The sequence below is a fragment of the Rhinatrema bivittatum genome, chromosome 2, assembly GCF_901001135.1.
Source record: "Rhinatrema bivittatum chromosome 2, aRhiBiv1.1, whole genome shotgun sequence".
Taxonomy (NCBI): Eukaryota; Metazoa; Chordata; class Amphibia; order Gymnophiona; family Rhinatrematidae; genus Rhinatrema; species Rhinatrema bivittatum.
The window spans coordinates 102500413-102519395 of record NC_042616.1 but is presented as its reverse complement, the minus strand read 5'-3'; the positions used below and the strand labels follow the sequence as shown (position 1 = coordinate 102519395).

The 18983-nt window shown below is 44.4% G+C and overlaps 1 protein-coding gene across 1 annotated transcript in view; it reads left to right on the top strand.

Annotated features, from left to right (window-relative positions):
• The window catches only part of LOC115083222 (receptor-type tyrosine-protein phosphatase N2-like), a 1006533-nt gene that overhangs the window by 892603 nt on the left and 94947 nt on the right, over positions 1-18983 (top strand). The window contains exons 8-9 of the mRNA XM_029587031.1: positions 14130-14170; positions 16069-16466. Of these exons, the coding sequence (XP_029442891.1) occupies positions 14130-14170; positions 16069-16466 (439 nt within the window). The remainder of the gene's footprint in view (positions 1-14129; positions 14171-16068; positions 16467-18983) is intronic.

Genomic DNA, 18983 nt, shown 5'->3' with positions numbered 1-18983 from the left:
AGGCTCTCTCTCACTCCCACATGCTGTCTTGCTCAAGCACAGGCTCTCAATGTCACATGCTCTCTCTCATACAATCATTCATACACACAGTCTATCACTGGCACATGCTGTCTGAGTCTCACACACACACACAGTCTCTCTCTCACTCCCACATGCTGTCTTGCTCAAGCACAGGCTCTCAATGTCACATGCTCTCTCTCATACAATCATTCATACACACAGTCTCTCACTGGCACATGCTGTCTCTCTCACACACACACAGAGGCTCTCACATGCTGTCTCTGCAAACATTCAGGTCTTCACTCCCACACACAGTCTCTCAACTCATCTCATACACGCACACACACACACCCTACAAACCCTCAGCCCCTCTCTTACCTCTGGGCCTCCTCTTCACGGGCCGCTGCAGGATGAGCTGTGCAGCGGCCCTGATCTTCTCGGGCAGCCCGCCGCAATGTGGGATCCGTGGCGGCCCTGCTACCGCTCCTCTTCCTCTTCTCAGCCCGCTGCGACTTGAGATTCGTGGCGGCCTGTAAGCGCTACTCCTCTTCTGCATGCGCTGATGCTCCACCTCCTTCCTGCCCGTGCGGCTCCGGCAACATTTTTCTTTCGGGGCCGCTCGGGCAGGAAGGAGGAGGAGCACCTGCATGTTTAGACGTGACTGTTTTCTTCGGGCCGTGGTGACGTGAGCTCCACCACAGCCCTGCTGATCTTCTTGCTGTGTGTATAAGGCCCACAGCACAGCTTTTCGGGTCATGCCTCCTCCCTTTTGGGGTTGGAGGAGGCTGGTATCCAGCCTCGTCCCGCCTCCCCGCAGCAGCGGCAGCCAATGAACGGCAGTCGAGGAGAGCGGCACCGCGGACCGGCAAAAAACCCCCAATGGCCCGGTCCTGGTCCACGGACCGGTGGTTGGGGACCCCGGAACTAGAGTACAGCTACCACCAGTTTTCTATAGTATTAGAAAATTAATGTTGGCACTTAAGAAAAATTTAGGGAAAATGGCCCATATTATAATGTCATGAAAACTATTGAGCATATGAAATATGCAAGCTCCAAATATCTCAAGTCAGCTTTTTATGTTCTTACATTCCAAATGTTGCAAAATAGAAAAAAGAATATTTTGGAAAGAAGTGATGCACAAATACATGAAACTGAAATTAGAAATACTAGAACTAAACTCAGTCAGGCACAGCGTTTGAGGTCAGGCCCTTGTAGGGACGTACGGCCTGGACAGTGGACAGACTGGCACAGCTTTTCAGGTCAGGTACATGTGCTGATATTATCTGAGCATAGGAGGCAGTTGGAGCTGCTGCAAGGCTGTTGTGTTCCACGGCTGCAGATGCCCGTGGTCACGGCCCCCTACCTTAGCCCTGTTGGCGGGCTGCTGTGGCAGCGTCGGGGGAAGCCGTGGGAATCCAGTGCCATTCGTTCCTGCGCTTCGGCGCAGGTCTCCGGGGTGGCCGCCGGGTTGGGAGCCATCCCTGCTCCTCCCTTGTGGCATCAGACAACCTTCCTCCGCGGCAGGGAATCTAAGATGGCCGTCGCCATCTTAGGCGTAAGGCCGCGCCTCCTCACAGGATTTAAAGGGACCTCATCCCTTTAATTGCCTGCACCTGTTTCCAATAAGCCAGAGCAGAGGACTTGGCAACAGCTTCCAGCGTTGTTTGAGTCTGCTTGCTTCGGTGAGTCTTCTTGTGCTTTGGATTCTTGCTTCCTGACCCGGTCAAAAGGTATGGTTGAGCACCCAGTTTATTCGTCTGAAGCTGCCATCAGCGTGACTGGCCCCTTGATTTAGTGGACCTTTTCCTGTCCTCCGTCGGATTGGTGCAGTGTCGTACCAACTTCGACTACCACCTTCACTCAAGATACACAACACGTTCCATGCCTCCCTTTTGAAGCCTCTGGTACTTTCTTGGCCTTCCAGTATGCCTCTGACTCCCCAACCTATCACCTCTGAAGATGACCTCATCTATCAGGTCCGAGAGGTGTTGGAAGTGCGAAAGCATCGAAAGAAATGGGAGTATCTGCTAGCTTGGGAGGGGTTCGGCCCCGAAGAAAACACCTGGGAGCCGTTGGCCAACATCCTAGACCGAGGCTTGCTTGATCAGTTCCACAGAGACCATCCGTCTAAACCCAAGCCTCCGGGGAGGTGGCCTAAAGAGGGGGGTACTGTTGTGTTCCACGGCCGCGGATGACCACGGGCGTGGCCCCCTACCTGAGCCCTATCGGCGGGCCACTGCGTCAGTGTTAGGGGAAGCCACAGGAATCTGGTGCCCAGTCTCCAGGGTGGCCGCCGGTTTGGGAGCTGTCCCTGCACCTCCCTTGCGGCATCAGGCAGCCTTCCTCTGCAGCCGGGAATCCAAGTTGGCCACCACCATCTTAGGCGTGAGGTCGCACCTCCTCACAGGATTTAAAGGGACCTCGTCCCTTTAATTGCCTGCACCTGTTTCCAATGAGCCAGAGCAGAGGAAGTATATAAGGAGACTTCCTCTGCTCTTTCCTTGACTTGGCAACAGCTTCCAGCGTTGTTCGAGTCTGCTTGCTTCGGTGAGTCTTCTTCTGCTTCAGATCCTTGCTTCCTGGTTCCTGTCTTGTCTCATTGATTCCTTGGTTCCTGACTTCGGATTGGCAAGCGGTGATTCCTGGTGTGTGACTTCAGACTGGCAAGCGGTGATACCTTGGTGTGTGACCTTGGACTGGTAAGCGACGACCCTCTGGCACTCGACCTTGGACTTCTTCTAGAACATCGTCTCCAAGGGCCCACCTAAGTCACAGCAGCCCGGGTCCCTACGGGCTCCTCCTGGGGGGACTGTGGGCTCCCAGGGGTGAAGCTCCAGTTAGTCCTTGCACTGTCTTCACACTCCTTGACCTCTCAAAGGTCCACCTAAGTCCCAGCAGCCCAGGTCCCTACGGGCTCCTCCCGGGGGGGACCAAGGGCTTCCAGTGTCGAAGACCCAGTTGGCTCCTCCGACGTCTCGACTCTTCGCCTTCACCACAGTTGCCTCAGTCTCCAGTTCCGAGGGTCAGCCAGTCACATCTTCTGTCTCGCCTCGCCACCGACGGGAGACCCTAAGGATCCACCTCCTAAGGTATACCATCCTCCCGTCAGCCCAAGGGGTCACAAGCCTGAGCATATCAAAGGCTTTCAATTGCTTTTATTCATCTTGACATTCACAGGGAAAATTTGGAAACCCAAGTAAAGGCATGTTTATTTTCAAAAACACTAGCATTTCCATCAACTCTGGTGCCGGCCTTGAGCTGTGAGGGTTCATGATATCCCCTGTCATTGAAAATAGCCGTTCACTGGGCACACTGGTTGGTGGACATGACAGATATCGCTGAGCCACTTTGGCTAGGTGTGGCCAGACAGTGGACTTGTGTGCCAAATATGCCAGCGGATCTATCTGCATGTCCTCAGTGGGCTCTGAGAGATACCGTGTCACTGACAATTGTGCTGGTGTCTCCTTTGCTTGGGTGGGCTGAGAGTCACTCATGCCAGCTGTTTTCTCTCTAGCCTGTTCCAGAACAGATGATTTTTTTATGGGCAACATGGCTTTGGTGTACTGAAGTGGAGGAGGAAGTACTAGCTGTCACTGACAGAGTGCTGCTCCTGCTTAGGCTAGCACTACACTCTGAAATGCCCACTGTTTCCTCCTCTGCTTCATGCCTAATCTATCTCTGCCTATGGCGCTCCTGTTCATGGACTTTTACTAACAGCAGGTCCTTCACCAATAGGAGACAATCATACTGTAGGGCGAGTTTCCCTTTCACACGCGGATCACAGACTGTGGCAAGCATGTATGTGTGGTCTTTTGTTAAAGGTCTTAATCTCTCTTGTACATGCTTCTGCAAAAGGTCCAGACAGTGTAGCACTTCTGCTGTCATTCCCTCTTCCTGTTTAAAGCCCTCCAAATTTTCCTCCAGAAAATTAACTATAGGGATGATGTCAGCCAAGGTGGCACTTCTGGAACTCAGCTCCTCCATGGCATCCTTGAAGGGTTGCAGGATTTTTACCAGCTGACTCATGACTAACAGTCATGATGCCCTAGGGGATTATGCACACCTATGTCCATTGAGCCAGAAAATTCATGAAGGGGTCTCTGCAGCTCCACTAACCTCTGCAGCATCATAAAGGTGGAATTCCACTGGATGGCAATGTCTTGAATGAGATGCTTGTGAGGCATCTCCAAATCAGTCTGCTTTTGTCGAACCTGCCCCACCTTCACACTTCTGTGGAAGTGCACTGCTATGTTCCTGCACTTGTGTATGAAGTCCTGCAGGTATTCATTCTCTTGGTGCTTAGACTCCAACTCCAGAGCTGACTTCACTACCAGGTGCAGAGTGTATGCAAAACATCAGATATTCTGAAAGCCTCTGTCGCATATTGCCTTTACCATGTTTGCACCATTGTCTGTGACAAAGAACCCTGCCTGAAGATTCCTGTTTCTCTGGTGTAGCTGCCAGCCTGCCAGCATCTGTCTGCTGCATGCTAGAATATTGGCTGAGGTATGGGCATCGTCCATCAGGTGGGTGTGCAGTAAAGCCCACCTCCACCCTGATATTTGTTCACTAATAGAGCTGTGCAGCATTCAGTGTGGTCCAGATATCACAGGTGAAATACACACTCCCCTGTGCCTTATCTAGCAGCACTTGGATGTGACTGTGACACTGGTTGTACAGGCTGGGGATGACCTTTCTGCTAAATGTGGTTCTGGAGGGGACTTTGTAATTTGGAACTATGACCTTCAGCAAATGCTTGAAACGCCACATTCTCCACTATCTGCAAGGGCTTGTCATCAAGGGCAATCATTTCCGCAATGCTCCTGGTTTCTACTTTTGAGGCTGCCTGCCTCCTTCCCTGGGATAGCATTACTGAACACTACCCCATTTCCTCTATATAGGTTGTCACTTCTGCCACATGGCAGGGGGCTGCTGGCCTGCCACCTGACTGCTAGAAGGGACTGAGGGCATGGGGTGACTCTGCTCCTTTTCAACCACTTTACCCTGCCTGGAAAAAGGGGTCCCCTGACTGGTACATCACCGCAACAACTACTGAGAGACTTTTCAGCACAATGTAAATAATTGCTCCTCTTACTGTTAAGTTACTCTAGCTTTTTCTTCTCCCCCCCCAGTTCTAGTACCCTTGTTTTATTGTAACTTCATTGCTTCTCTCCACTTGTTCAAGGTTTTTACACCCCCTGTTACCTGTAAACCAGCATGATGTGATTGTATCATGGATGCCGGTATAGAAAAGCTCTAAATAAAAATAAATAAAACCATTCCCAGATGGCAGTACTGTTGGGTGTTGCTTCTGCATATGATGCATCATGACAAAATTAGATGATCCATTTGCTTGCCTCTGCTAATAGCCCTGGCACAGTAATTACACTGAGCAAAACCCGGGTCCTCAGTCACTTTAAAGTGGTTCCAGATCACAGATTTCTTTCGTGATCCCTTTGGGGTGGATGCTGGCACTGGAGCTGAAGTATTGGGTGCACCCTGAGAAGAAAAGCCAAGGGTATCAGTCACACTCTATGCCTGCGCTGACTGCTCTTCCTCCTCATCATCAGTTTCATCTCTCCCCTGCAGCACTGAAGTGGAAGCTAAGACAGGACTAATTAATCCTCCTAAACCTTCTTCAGCTACTACTTCTTCCATTTCTGATGATGAGAATCCCAACAAGATGATTCTTCATAGGAATCAGAAGCAAACAGTGTATGCACTACATTTTCAGCGCTAACTAGAGTCTGCTGTCGCTTTTGGGTCTCGCCCTTTTGTCTTGCATAACTCAGCCTCCCCTTCCCTCACCTCCAAAACTACAGGGTCAAAAACAGGTGGTGGCGATGCAACATCTTTAAATTTCAGTTTTTTCCAGATGGAACTACCTGCCCCTCCAGAGATTTTAGATTGGAACAGATCCCTTTTTAACTTTAATGGGGGACTGGCACTGCCTTTTGAAGTGCCTCCTCTGCCAGTGCCTCCTCTGCCAGTCCCAATCACTCAACCACGTCTACCTTTCCCTGACATCATGGATTTAATGTCACTGCCTACTAGGGATTTCAATTAAAAGAATTATTTCCAAAAGAGGCCTACTGGGGATTTGGCTTCAGAGAGCACCACTGTCCCAATATATGTGAGTCTGCAAAACTGCCCACAGGCCCACGAGGCAGTGCCTGGATGTACATTACTACTGGGACCACTGTATGTGCACACACCAAACTTGTAACTACAAAAGAGTCCTACTGGGTATTTGGCTTCAGAGAGCACCACTGTCCCAATATATATGAGTCTGCAAAACTGCCAACTGACGCCCAGTGCACTGCCTTCTTGACTTAAAAGAGCACTGCTGTACCAATATATGTGAGTCTGCAAAACTGCCCACAAGCCTACGAGGCAGTGCCTGGATGTACACTGCAACTGGGACCACTATATGTGCACATACCAAACTTGTAAGTACAAAAGAGGCCTACTGGGGATTTGTCTTCAGAGAGCACCGCTGTCCCAATATATGTGAGTCTGCAAAACTGCCTACTGATGCCCAGTGTACTGCCTTCTTGGCTTAAAAGAGCACTGATGTACCAATATATGTGAGTCTGCAAAATGGCCCACTGACGCCCAGTGCACTGCCTTCTTGGCTTAAAAGAGCACTGCTGTCCCAATATATGTGAGTCTGCAAAACTGTCCACTGACGCCCAGTGCACTGCCTTCTTGGCTTAAAAGAGCACAGAGAGACAGTCTGAGTTCAATAAAAAACACTGCAGTTAAAAAAAAAAACCTGGCTTAGCACAGCAGCAAAAACGAAGAAATATCTTTTTCAATGGAAAATTATATCAAACTAGCTAGAAACTGAATATATCTCCCACCCACAACACCCAAATCCTGCTTGCAATCTACCCGAAGGGGTAAAATATAAAAATAAGCAGCAAAATGCCACTGCTAGCAGCTTGTCTCAGTGGGACAGACAGCGAAACCGTCAGAGATCAATAAAAAAAGTGTGGTCAAAAAAAGCATGGCTAGCTGACACTGCAGAAAAATCGAACAAATATCTTTTTCAATGGAAAATTCTATCAAAGTAGCTAGCAATTGAATACAGATTTGAGACACTCAGACTAGCTCTGAGTACAGCCACCTCCCCGGACCACCCCCACAAAGAAAGAGCGTGGCACACCACGTGCTTAAGCGTCATCAGGAACAGTGTCACAGAGCACTGAGTAAGAGCGGAGATTGGCTGCATTCGAAAAATGCTTAGCTCTGATAGGTTGCATTCTCGTCTCCTTGTCAACCTGTCTGACCCACTCTATGACAGGGCTAAGAGGTCAGTTATGACTCACAGGAAAGGGCTGGTTTTTGCTATGGATACTCCCACATGGCCTTCTATTTCAAACGGCCACTAAGAAATCATTGTGAACCAAAAGAATGAAACTAATATGATATGTTTTATTCGTGGGGGATTGCAATGCATTTCGCCAACCCATGAATACAACGAATAGGGACTTATGCGTTGTGGATTGCACATTTGTTGAAAATGAATGCACATCCCTAATAAATATATGAGACATTTGCTTCCTTGTTGCTCTGGCAAGTAGTGCACATGTTTTATTGCTGTGTTGACAGTGCTTCTGTCAAATGTACTTTAAAGCCCATTTAATCTTTTTAGTCAATTCTTGATATGTTTTATTTGAGCAATTTTATTTATGCTCTTACTCAAATTCTCTTACTAATTTTTAAATCTTATTTTGCTCTTCAAGGTTTACCTGTTTGATATAACTTTCATATATTATTTTACCCACATCACTGCCTTCAAGGTCCTCCACCTCAATGCTGGGTCATATCCTTGTATACTATAATGATAAATGAAATTATCCATTGCTTTATTAATCATATTTATGAACTTATCCTTCTCTAACATTGATAAGTTCATCCTCCATAAGTAAATTGTTCTAGGCACACCTTCCATCATTAAAATTGTTATGACAGGGTGATGATCTGATAGTTGGCAGATGAGAATGTTACAATGGGTAACATTATTCATCAGTTTATCCGAACATAAGAAAAAGTCAATGTGACTATATGAGCTATGTTTTGGAGAAAATAAATGTGTAATCTCTGCTAGAAGGGTATTTAGCTCTCCATACATCATACTATTCATATTTATCATTGCATTCAGAGACCCTGGTATCTTCTGGTGACTATGGGGGTTAGAGCTATCTATCCAGGCATCCAGACATACATTCCAATCACCACCTATGATCAGTGGGAAGCTCTCATATTCTGCCAGCTTCTGAGCAAAATCAGCAAATAAGGAATTGTACACAAACTCTTGAGAATGCAAGCTGCAGTGCAGTATCACAAATCTTTCTTCTCCATTAACCTTAGATCTTAGGACCTGTCAAGATAAGAGTTTGTGGATTAGAGTACAACCTTCTTGTCTTAGATGTGTATAGAACTGAGAATACTTGCCGCACCCATTCCTTTTTCAGTTTCTCATATTCAATATGAGAAAGATATGTCTTCTGCAGCAGAGCTTCCTAGAAATTTCTTTTAGGTTTTTTTTTTTTTTTTTTTTTTTAAAGAAATAGAACATTCTTTTCCATTTTGATTTGATATTCCCCTGATGTTCAGTGAAAGAACATTAATTTGTACCCCATTAGATATAATGTTATTTGGATGGTGGGTAAGATAACTGGATGACAGGAGATAGCTTTTAATGATGCGAGCTAGATGATCCAGTTGTGATGATGTTTTATGTGGTAGAATTAGTTTAGGTTGTATGTATTGTAACTTGATGTTTTAAATTTGTACATCACTGTGGTCAATTTATTGAAATATATAAAGTGTTTAACAAATATTTTTAATAAATACATTTACATGAGTTTTAGAATTAACTGCATGCACAAATCGTATGTTTATCCTATCATTTTTCAAGTCATTTTCTGTATATTTGTGGTCTCTTGCATATCTGCCAACCTTTTTCCTTTTAACAACAAAGCCCATCCTATTTTTTAAATAGGAAACAATCCATAATCCCTCTCCCCAGGCTGCTCAGAAAACATGTTTGCTTTAGAGATGTGCATTTGAGAAAAACAAAATAAAAAATGACAATGAAATTTCCTATTCAATTTTGGATCATTTTCAAAACAAAATGATATAAATTCTGACGAAATATTGCTAGAATTTTGTTTCATTTTAAAAAACAACAGCAACAAAAGGAGTCTTCCATCAGGCCTAGGCCTAGCCCCAAGGCTGGGGCCTTGCCTCAGCTTAGGCTGTGGCCCAACACAGGAGCCACGACCTACATTTGAGCAAGATGCTCAGACTCCTTTGGGGATCCAAGCACGTGACCAAGTCCAAGCCTGACACTGGGACTCAGAGGCTACCAAAGCCTGGGCCCAGGCCCAATGCTGGAACCCAACATGGAGGTGAGTCCTGATGCCTGGCCCTCAGTCCAGGCCAAGACCCGGGTCCAGACCTGACACAAGGGGCCAGGTCTGGAAGACCAGTTCGCAGTGCTTGGGCCTTGGCATAGACCAAGACCTGGGCCCAGGCCAAATGCCAGGGCTTAGTCTGGAGGACAGGTCCCAATGCTTGGACTTCGGCATAGACCAATTCCTGATCTCAGGCCAAACACTGTGGCTCAGAACGGAGGCTGGTTCCTGATGCTTGGGCCTTGGGTCAGGCCCAGGCTTGACTGGGGTTCTTGAAGGCTAGGTCCTGATGCTTAGGCCTCAGCCTAGGCCTAGACCTGGGCCCACGCCTGATGCTGGGGCCTTGACACCGGAAGCAGGGTCCCAACATCTGAAGGCCGGAGCCCAGGCTCTTAGGTCCTCTTCTGTCTTCTTTCTTCAAATGATGATATCCACTGGAGTAACTTAACTCTGACACAGTGGAGGGTGCCACTTTGATATATGGCAATTGGGACAAAGCTTTCAAGCTTGGGCCTTGGCTAGGGCCTAGGTGGAGTTCATGGCAACCTATCAGGGCCTAGGGCTATGCAAGGTCAAGGATTTCACCTGGGCCTAGGCCTCATCAGTAGATCTCCCCAGTCTGGATAAGTGGGGATCAGGAGAATCCTGGCCTCAGCATTTTTCTGGGTGAGAGGGATAGGTGGTGAGGATGGGAGGCCTTGAAAAATCCCATTTCTTTTATATTCCATTTTTTAAACATTTATTTATTTATTTACTTACTTACTAAAGAAATGAAATAAACATTAAACAAAATTTAATTCATTGAAACCCCCCAAAAATGAAATGAAATATGAAACATTTTTACATCTGTATAGTCCTAGTTTTTATTATCTTCCTTATCCTGTATATCTTCCTATTTTGTCTTATTGCAACAGACAGAAGCACTGCCAACATCCTGCCTTCTCTACCTGTATGGTAGAAATAGCCTGAGTGGGACCTTGTTAGGACCTTGGAAATCAAATGTGCAACATTTACTCTCACATTCCAAACTTGAAATAGTCCTAGCCCATCCCCATCTGTAGGGGCACTTATTCGCATCTGTTCCATCTTCATATCAGTATGAGTGAATGGATCACAAATCTTTAGGGGTGTGAATTCATTTCCTATGTATTTATAATCCGCAATGTATAGGGCCATATTTGTTGTATTCGTGGGGAAGCGAAACGTATCACGATTCCCCATGAATACAACGAATCTTCGCCAAATTATTCGGCTGTCTAAAGAGGCGAATTTATACAAAAACCCCACCCTCCTGACCCCCCCAAGACTTACCAAAACTCCCTGGTGGTCCAGCGGGGGTGTCTGTAAGCTATCTCCTGCACTCACACCCTCGGCTGCCGGTATTCAAAATGGCACCGATAGCCTTTGACCTTCCTTGTCACAGGGGCTACCGGTGCCATTGGTCAGCCCCTGTCACATGGTAGGAGTAATGGATGGCCGGCACCATCTTGTGCTCCTACCATGTGACAGGGGCTGACCAATGACACCGGTAGCTCCTGTGACATAGTGAGGGCAAAGGCTATCAGCGCCATTTTGATTACTGGCATCCAACGGCCCGAGTGCAGGAGATCGCTCCCGGACCCCGCTGGACCACCAGGGACTTTTGGCAAGTCTTGAGGAACCCTCCTGACCCCCACAAGACTTGCCAAAAGTCCCTGGTGGTCCAGCGGGAGTCTGGGAGTGACCTCCTGCACGCGGGCCGTCGGCTGCCAGTATTCAAAATGGCGCCAATAGCCTTTGCCCTCACTATGTCACAGGGGCTGACATAGCCAAAAGTCCCTGGTGGGGGTCAGGAGGGTCCCCCAAGACTTGCCAAAAGTCCCTAGTGGTCTAGCAGGGGTCCGTGAGTGATCTCCTGCACTCGGGCTGTCAGCTGCCAGTAATCAAAATGGCACCGATAGCCTTTGCCCTCACTATGTCACAGGGGCTACCGGTGCCATTGGTCAGCCCCTGTCACATAGTAGGAGCACAAGATGGCGCCAGCCATCCATTGCTCTTACCATGTGACAGGGGCTGACCAATGGCACTGGTAGCACCTGTGACATAGAAAGTCAAAGGCTATCGGCAGCATTTTGAATACCAGCATCCAAGGGAGTGAGTGCAGGAGATGACTCCCGGTCCCCCTGCTGGACCACCAGGGACTTTTGGTAAGCCTTGGGGGGGTCAGGAGGGTGGGGGTTGTACTTAATTCAATTTTAGCCGGGAAACGAATAAGAATTAACGCATGTATGTATCGGGGGCCCTCCTTGCCGAATGCAACATATCTGCCCCCCTGACGAATACGAATCCCGAATGCAACGTATGGCATCCCTCTGCACATCCCTACAAATCTTTAACCCCAAACAAAAGAAAGCCTCAGCCTTTCACTTCCCAGTCATCTTCCTTTTCATGTACCAGCAAGCCCAGCAACTTTCAGAAGCCATGGTGTGTGTTCTTTTCCCATATATCTTACCTATCTTAGGCCTTCTGTCAGCACCACCCTTGCATTTCCTGCCCAATTCTTCCTGTCTCCCTTCCAACTATTAACAACCCCCATTCTTCCTTCCAAACCCTCTCCCACCCTTGTTCAATATGCCAGTCCATCAATTTAAAAATGAAAATCAAATCAAATATTAGTAAAAACTGAGTCCAATTGATGATCTTTGAGCTTACAATTTTTCTGGCTTTTCTTCTGTCCTGCAATGCCCTGATGATTCACTTCACTTGAGTATTTGTTGGGGACATGAGAGAACAAAATATAACAAAGGTCCACCCTTGCCCAGAAATTATAATTGTCTCTCTTATTCAGCCAGTCAGTGTTTCATGGGTCAGCTGGATGAAATTGAAAATCACAAACAAAGATGCAGAGAAAACAAGAAACAAAATGGGAGTGCAGCATGAGAGTGAGCACGCTATTTCATAATTACCAATAGATGTCTCCTTTAGTTCCCACCAGTTCCCACAGCCACAGTGTTCAAGACTGGAAATTCCACAAATTAAATTATTTACCAAGAACTGCATCTCCTGCAGATGAATAGGTCTCTGTAAATTGCAAAAAGAAAAAAATATTAAAGTGTACCTTGCTCTTTTATTTGGTGATCTTCTCAGACTTGTGTCTGTCAACCATTTTACCACTGGGATTTCACTGATTGTACAAATTGTTCCATCTCTTTCACAGAGAAAAAGATCTGTACTGTAACTCTATGAATAACTCTCACTCTGGCTGGGTAATGTAGAGTTTACATTCTGTTGAAGATCCCCATTTTTTTCTTGACTGAATAATATTTCCTTAGATTGAGATATTTACCTTGGAGGAATAAAGATATATAAACAGTTTGTTGCACATTTGTGATATTGTTCAAAGTGTGTGTACTGTACTGTGGTAGGTGTTTGCATGTGCATTATATTTTTGCCTCTTTCTTTGCCACTCTACTGAGAAATGCTTGCATTTTGTTACAGAAGTTCTCCAATTTTGCTAGTTGCCCCAATTATTTTCATTTTATCTCCACAGTTATTTACTTTTATTATCACCGTATGCGGCCTGCCATTATTCCCTGGCCTTGCCACTGTGGTTCTGTGAGCATGGTGAATGTTAATTAATCCCTTTTGATCCAGCATCAATATAGTTTCTGGGAGTCATTTGGAAAAGAAGCCCTTTCTGTTTTCTCCAGGAGACCCACCTTTCTAATATTGTTGTTGGTTCTGTTCTCTAGTTTTTACATCAGTGATCTACGGCTCCTTTCAAACACACCTGTTTTTCTCCACACCTCAGTTAGGGAGTAGGGACTACTCTAGTTCCTCTATTTGATCCTCAATAGCATCCACTCTCACTGATGTTTCTCTTACTGTGGAAACCAGTTGCACTGAACTTTTCAACTTCAATTTCGAGTCTTATAGGTAGCAATGAATGTATTTTGATAGTAAACTTTTCCACAGCCCCTTACATGGCTTCTACAAGATCCAAAGGGGTTGTCTCCACCATATCTTACTCTTCCTCTGGGGCGTGCTCACCACATACAGCTTTTCTTTCCACCACACTTTTCTTACCACTTCGCTTTGGCATGGCATGCTATTTTACCCACATTTTAGTAAGGATCTTTTAGTTGCTTCTTGAGACATGAGACGCTTATGTGTAGCTACAAAATCACCATAAATTAAAATTAATGATTTTAGTAAGTGCAATCGCAGGAGCTCCTCGAACCTGCCGCCTCACAGCTCAGTGCATCTTTAGCACCAAAGTAACTCCCTTAATAACCTCACAATCAGGGTGTTTCAAGAGACTTATAGGAGTACACAGAAATGCAAAGCCCGTTGTCACTTAATAAGGAGATTTTACTGTCACTTCTGTTAACCCATTTCCCCCCACATCCTTTACTGAGCTGTAACAGCATATGCAGACAACCTAAGGCTAGCTGACTGTACTGTTTAAGCCTATTATAACCCCACTGTTTCATCACTGAAGGAAGCACAGCACTCAAAAACTATTTACAGATGTATTGAGTTTGTCTAATAAAAAGGTATCATTTCCAACTTGTTGACCCTTATTTATTCTTTAAAAAAAAACCTAGCAAATCAGTTTCTGTTCACACAAGAAACACAATATTTAATTAGCATTATTTTAAATGGCAGGATGCTTTCTGGTTTATAAAGGATTATCTTAGTGATAGCATTGTTTTGTTTTTACAGACACAGGCACAAATGAAGATGATGATCAATTTGAGGAAAAGGTAAGTCAGGATGGAACCCTGTACTGTCTTAGCCTGTCCTATTAATTTTTTTTCATTATTACTGTAAAATGTAATATTTCATAGAAATTGCAAACACTGGTAAAATCCATGAGCCAATGAGAATTTTACATGGAATATATCACTCCTGGCTTATGAAGCAGTGATTGTGTTCATACTGGTACTTATGTTGGTTTTATCATATTTGTTCAAATTCAGTTATTAGGCAAGAAATTGCTAATTGGGTATTGATTATGAATATATTTAAGCAAGTTTATAACAAATAAAACACAAGTAATATTGTATTCAAAGATGATTATATAAATCTACAGAAATAGAATTTATATATCAGGCCTCTATTAAAGCAAAAAGGGCCATGTATCCCCATTATAGTGACTGGAAGATCTTCATTGGCCACATATTACCTTTTTATTTTGCTAGTCCAAAAAGAACTTGCTCATAGCAGATTACAGAGACATTAAATACATTATAAAAATGGCAAGCAGTGGTGACTATGACTTTTTTAATATTTAAAACTTTTGTCTGCATAGTTTAAAGTAAACAGATAGTTGTGTTTAATATTCAGTATACAGTTAAACTGCTGGGGCCCTTTTTTCAAAAGCTTCTTTTAGCTATGCCATGCTACTAGCCAGAGATCAGAACTTCAGATCTATTACATGACCAGCAAAAAGCTTTCCTTCTGGCTTTTTGGCTGATTTCTTTATTGAACCAAAATGTTACTGACTTTACTAATGGCTGGGACACTATTTTTCACAGTTGACACCTACTAGTGCATTTGAATCATGTCTGACTAAAGACTGAGTTTGTCTGGAATATGCAAGAAAAGCCTGTTTGGTTATATGAAAATAATGATGTGTACACTAACGGGCGGATTTTCAAAGCCCTGCTCGCGTAAATCCGCCCAGATTTACGCGAGCAGGGCCTTTCGCGCCGGCGCGCCTATTTTCCATAGGCCGCCGGCGCGCGCAGAACCCTAGGACGCGCGTAGGTCCCAGGGTTTTCGGAAGGGGCGTGTCGGGTGCGTGTCAGGGGCGGGGCAGAACGACGTGGCATTTTGGGGGTGGGGCTTGGCGTTTCGGGGGCGGGCCCGGGGGCGTGGTTTCGGGCAGGGGCATTCCGGGGCATGGCCGCGCCCTCCGGAACCGCCCCCGAGTCGGGTCTCGGCGCGCCAGCAGCCCGCTGGCGTGCGTGGATTTACGTCTCCCTCCAGGAGGCGTAAATCCATGGATAAAGGTAGGGGGGGGGTTTAGATAGGGCCGGGGGGTGGGTTAGGTAGAGGAAGGGAGGGGAAGGTGAGGGGAGGGCGAAAGAGCGTTCCCTCCAAGGCCGCTCCAATTTCGGAGTGGCCTCGGAGGGAACGGAGGCAGGCTGTGCGGCTCGGCGCAATCGGCAGCCTTGCGCGCGCCGATCCAGGATTTTAGAAGATACGCGCGGCTACGCACGTATCTCATAAAATCCAGCGTACTTTTGTTTGTGCCTGCTGCGCAAACAAAAGTACGCGATCGCAGTTTTTCAAAATCTACCCCTAAGAAGGCTTGCGTTGGGTGCTGATTGTCAAGCACTCAAATCATAATAAAAATATATAAGCAGATTTGTAGAAGAAAATAACAGAACTTGTACTCTTTGGTTAATTGGCTTTTTCTTTTGGCTGATTGTTAGAACTTCTGTGAGGCTAAAAGTGCTTGGATTAGATTAAAAGCACTATATAAATTGAAACTAACATAAAACTAAAGAAAAGGACATCAGTGAAAGCGTAGGGTTTTCACAACATGCCTAAGAGAACCATACTTTTTTGAAAATCGGGCCCCAGAGTTGCAAATCACAGGCAGAGCTATACCCTTGTGTTTAATTTTTACAAAGACCAAGTTGTTTTAACACAGGAAAAAAATCTGAGTGGAAAAATGGAAGACTTTTTGAAGCAAAACATTGCATCTGAAAAGCCAGTAGCAGAAGATCTTATGGCTGATGAGTCCTCCAATATGGAATCCAAGAAGTCACAGGATTCACCAGCATTGTCCTCGTCAGAGGAGGAGGAAGACAAGGTTGGGATAGAAAATGTCAAAAGTGAGACTTTCACAAGAGAGCTGAGTGTCAGAAAGAAAATGAACTCCGAACTTGACTCCCGAGAGCAGACAAAGCTGAAGTACTGGATGCTTGGGTCTTTGAATGAAGATGAAAGTGCTTATGAAGCGTTTCAGAGAAGGAAAGGAGATGGTCTGCAGCTGGAAGTGAAGTCCCCTGACAATGATCAATATGGCTACATTGTGACTAACAAAGAGTAAGTAGTAAATGTGGATCACAAAAATGTTTTCTGCATTTCTCAGAGCCATCTGTGTGAAAGGAGGTGCACGAAAGGGTTTTTTTTTTTACTTCCTTGCTCTCAGATTCACTATTTCAGAATCTTAGAGTAGATGTGCAACTTGATTTCAGATTGGAATACATATGGGTGTACTTTTCAAAAGGGTTTAAGCGTATAAATCCCAGTTTATGCATGTTAATCGGCAACTGAAAATTATCTGGAGGGTGGGGGATGGGAGAAGAGGTTCTACAGGGAAGAGTTGGCATGTGACTTAATTATGAGCATACATATCCTGTGCTTGTATATTATGTCCCAATGCCCTGGTTTGCATCTCAATGAACATTCCTTTGTGGGCATACTTCTTTAAAGGGATAATTTTAGAACAGCCTGCCAAAATTAAGCAGTAGATACGTGAGCAATTTACACCAATTTTCAAAGGGGACTTATGCGCATAAGTCTGCTTTGAAAATTAGACTAATAAATTTACCGCATGCAATTGCACCTGTTATTATGTTATGGAAATTTTTGGGAAACATTTACATGCATGCTTTTGAAAATGCAAATATATGTGCATTAAGTCCAAACTTCTCCCCAACTCTGCCCCTCAGGATTGCCTCTACTCAGTCTGGGTAAACTTACATGCATACAGGGCTTAAATGCACATATTTATCTGAATATCAGGTGGGTATTTTTGCAACAGACCATTTCCACAGGTAAAGCACCATTTATAGTTCAGAAATTGCTTTGACAATTGTCCTCTAATGGGTCAATTTTAAAGCATTGCTTGTGAAAAAATGGCCACATAAGTGTATATGTGGGACTCACACAAGCAATGCACATTTTAAGAAGCTGTGAAATACATGCATACATAGACATATGCGCATCAAGAAGAAGAGAGAGGAAAAGGGGCATTCCGGGCGGAGGTCAAGACTTACACGCATATGTCCGCATTTTAAGAAAGCTGACCATGGTGCACCTTGGCTTGTTATCCACCTACCTTTACTTCTGTTCCCGATGAGGAGCATGCCTGGAGATCTCGGGTTTTAAGGCGTTTAGCACAGTGTGAGGGTTCGAGGTCAAGTGGGGGGCTTGAGGTGAAGAATCCAAGGGGTCTGAAAGACCTCAATATGAACTGAGCAAACCGATAGACAACTTGGAAAAAATGCTTTTTCCCTCGCATGAGCATGTTTTAAAATCTGCCTGCATACGCACATAAAAGCCGTTAAAGCCTTAGCCAAGGTTCGAAGGGGAGGGGTACTTTAAATGGTACCCGTGTACTTGCAAGCACAATTTAAAATTGCAGTATCTCATCTCTCACGTGCTGAATTGCACATTTATGGGCACACACGCGCTCCTTTTAAAATTACCCTGTAAGAGGGAAATTTTCAAACTGATTTATACAATTTTTTTTTAATGTCTTTATTTTCAGTATTTTAAAACATTTACCCAAGAAATATAACTCTTGTACAGAAAATCTTAGATGTCTTAAACAGAAAATGGTATCATCAGAATTGAAATATACCTAAAATACAATACAGTATCATCACATTAAGACATCAATAAAAATTATAAGATAATAAGGAGATGGTTAAGGAACGTCTATTTAACAAAGTAAATTCAATTTAACATATTATGCTATAACTTAACTGTGCTGATTAGTGCTAGGAACCAATATTTTAAGTTTACTCCTATTCTGATGTAGTAGTTATAGGGAGGGGTGAAGCCAAAAACTCTTTTAATTGAATTGGTTCAAGAAAAATGTAATTATTATTCTTATAAGTAATACATGCCTTGCATGGGTATTTCAAGGTGAATCGGGCCCCCAACTTAATTGTATCTGATCTCATTGCGAGAAATTCTTTACGTCGATGTTGGGTGGCTTTCACAACATCCGTAAAAACCCAGATAGGGTGACCATAAAATTTTTCTTGTCTAAATCTGAAAAATAACAGAAGAACTTGATTCCTTTCTGATAAAAAGGCAAATGAAATAAGTAACAGTTTTCTCTGGTCAATTTCTATCTCCTGAGATGTCTCAATAAGATTTGTTAAGTTTAAGGAAATATTTTGCTCCTCTTTCTGAGATGTCTGTTGCAAAGAAAAAGCTTTAACTATTACCGCTAGGGCTGATTCAGGAATTTTTAAAACTTGTTGGAGATATGTCTTAAATAGATGTAGAGGAGAAATAGATTTAATAACGGGAAAATTAAGTATCCTTAAATTATGAGCCCTTAAGGAGTTTTCGACTGCCTCGTCTTTTTGAGGCAATTCTTTCTGAATCAATTAATTTTATTTGCATTTTTTCGATAGAAGATATTTTTTTATCTAATTCATCAGATTTCATATTAAAACTAGAAATTATTTGATTATTTAACATTGTTTGATTTTTTGTATCTAATGTTACTTGCGAGAGAATCTTTATTTAATTCTCAATTGATTTCAACATTGACCAGATACTCTCCAAAGTAATATTTTCAGGTTTAGTAATAATTTCACA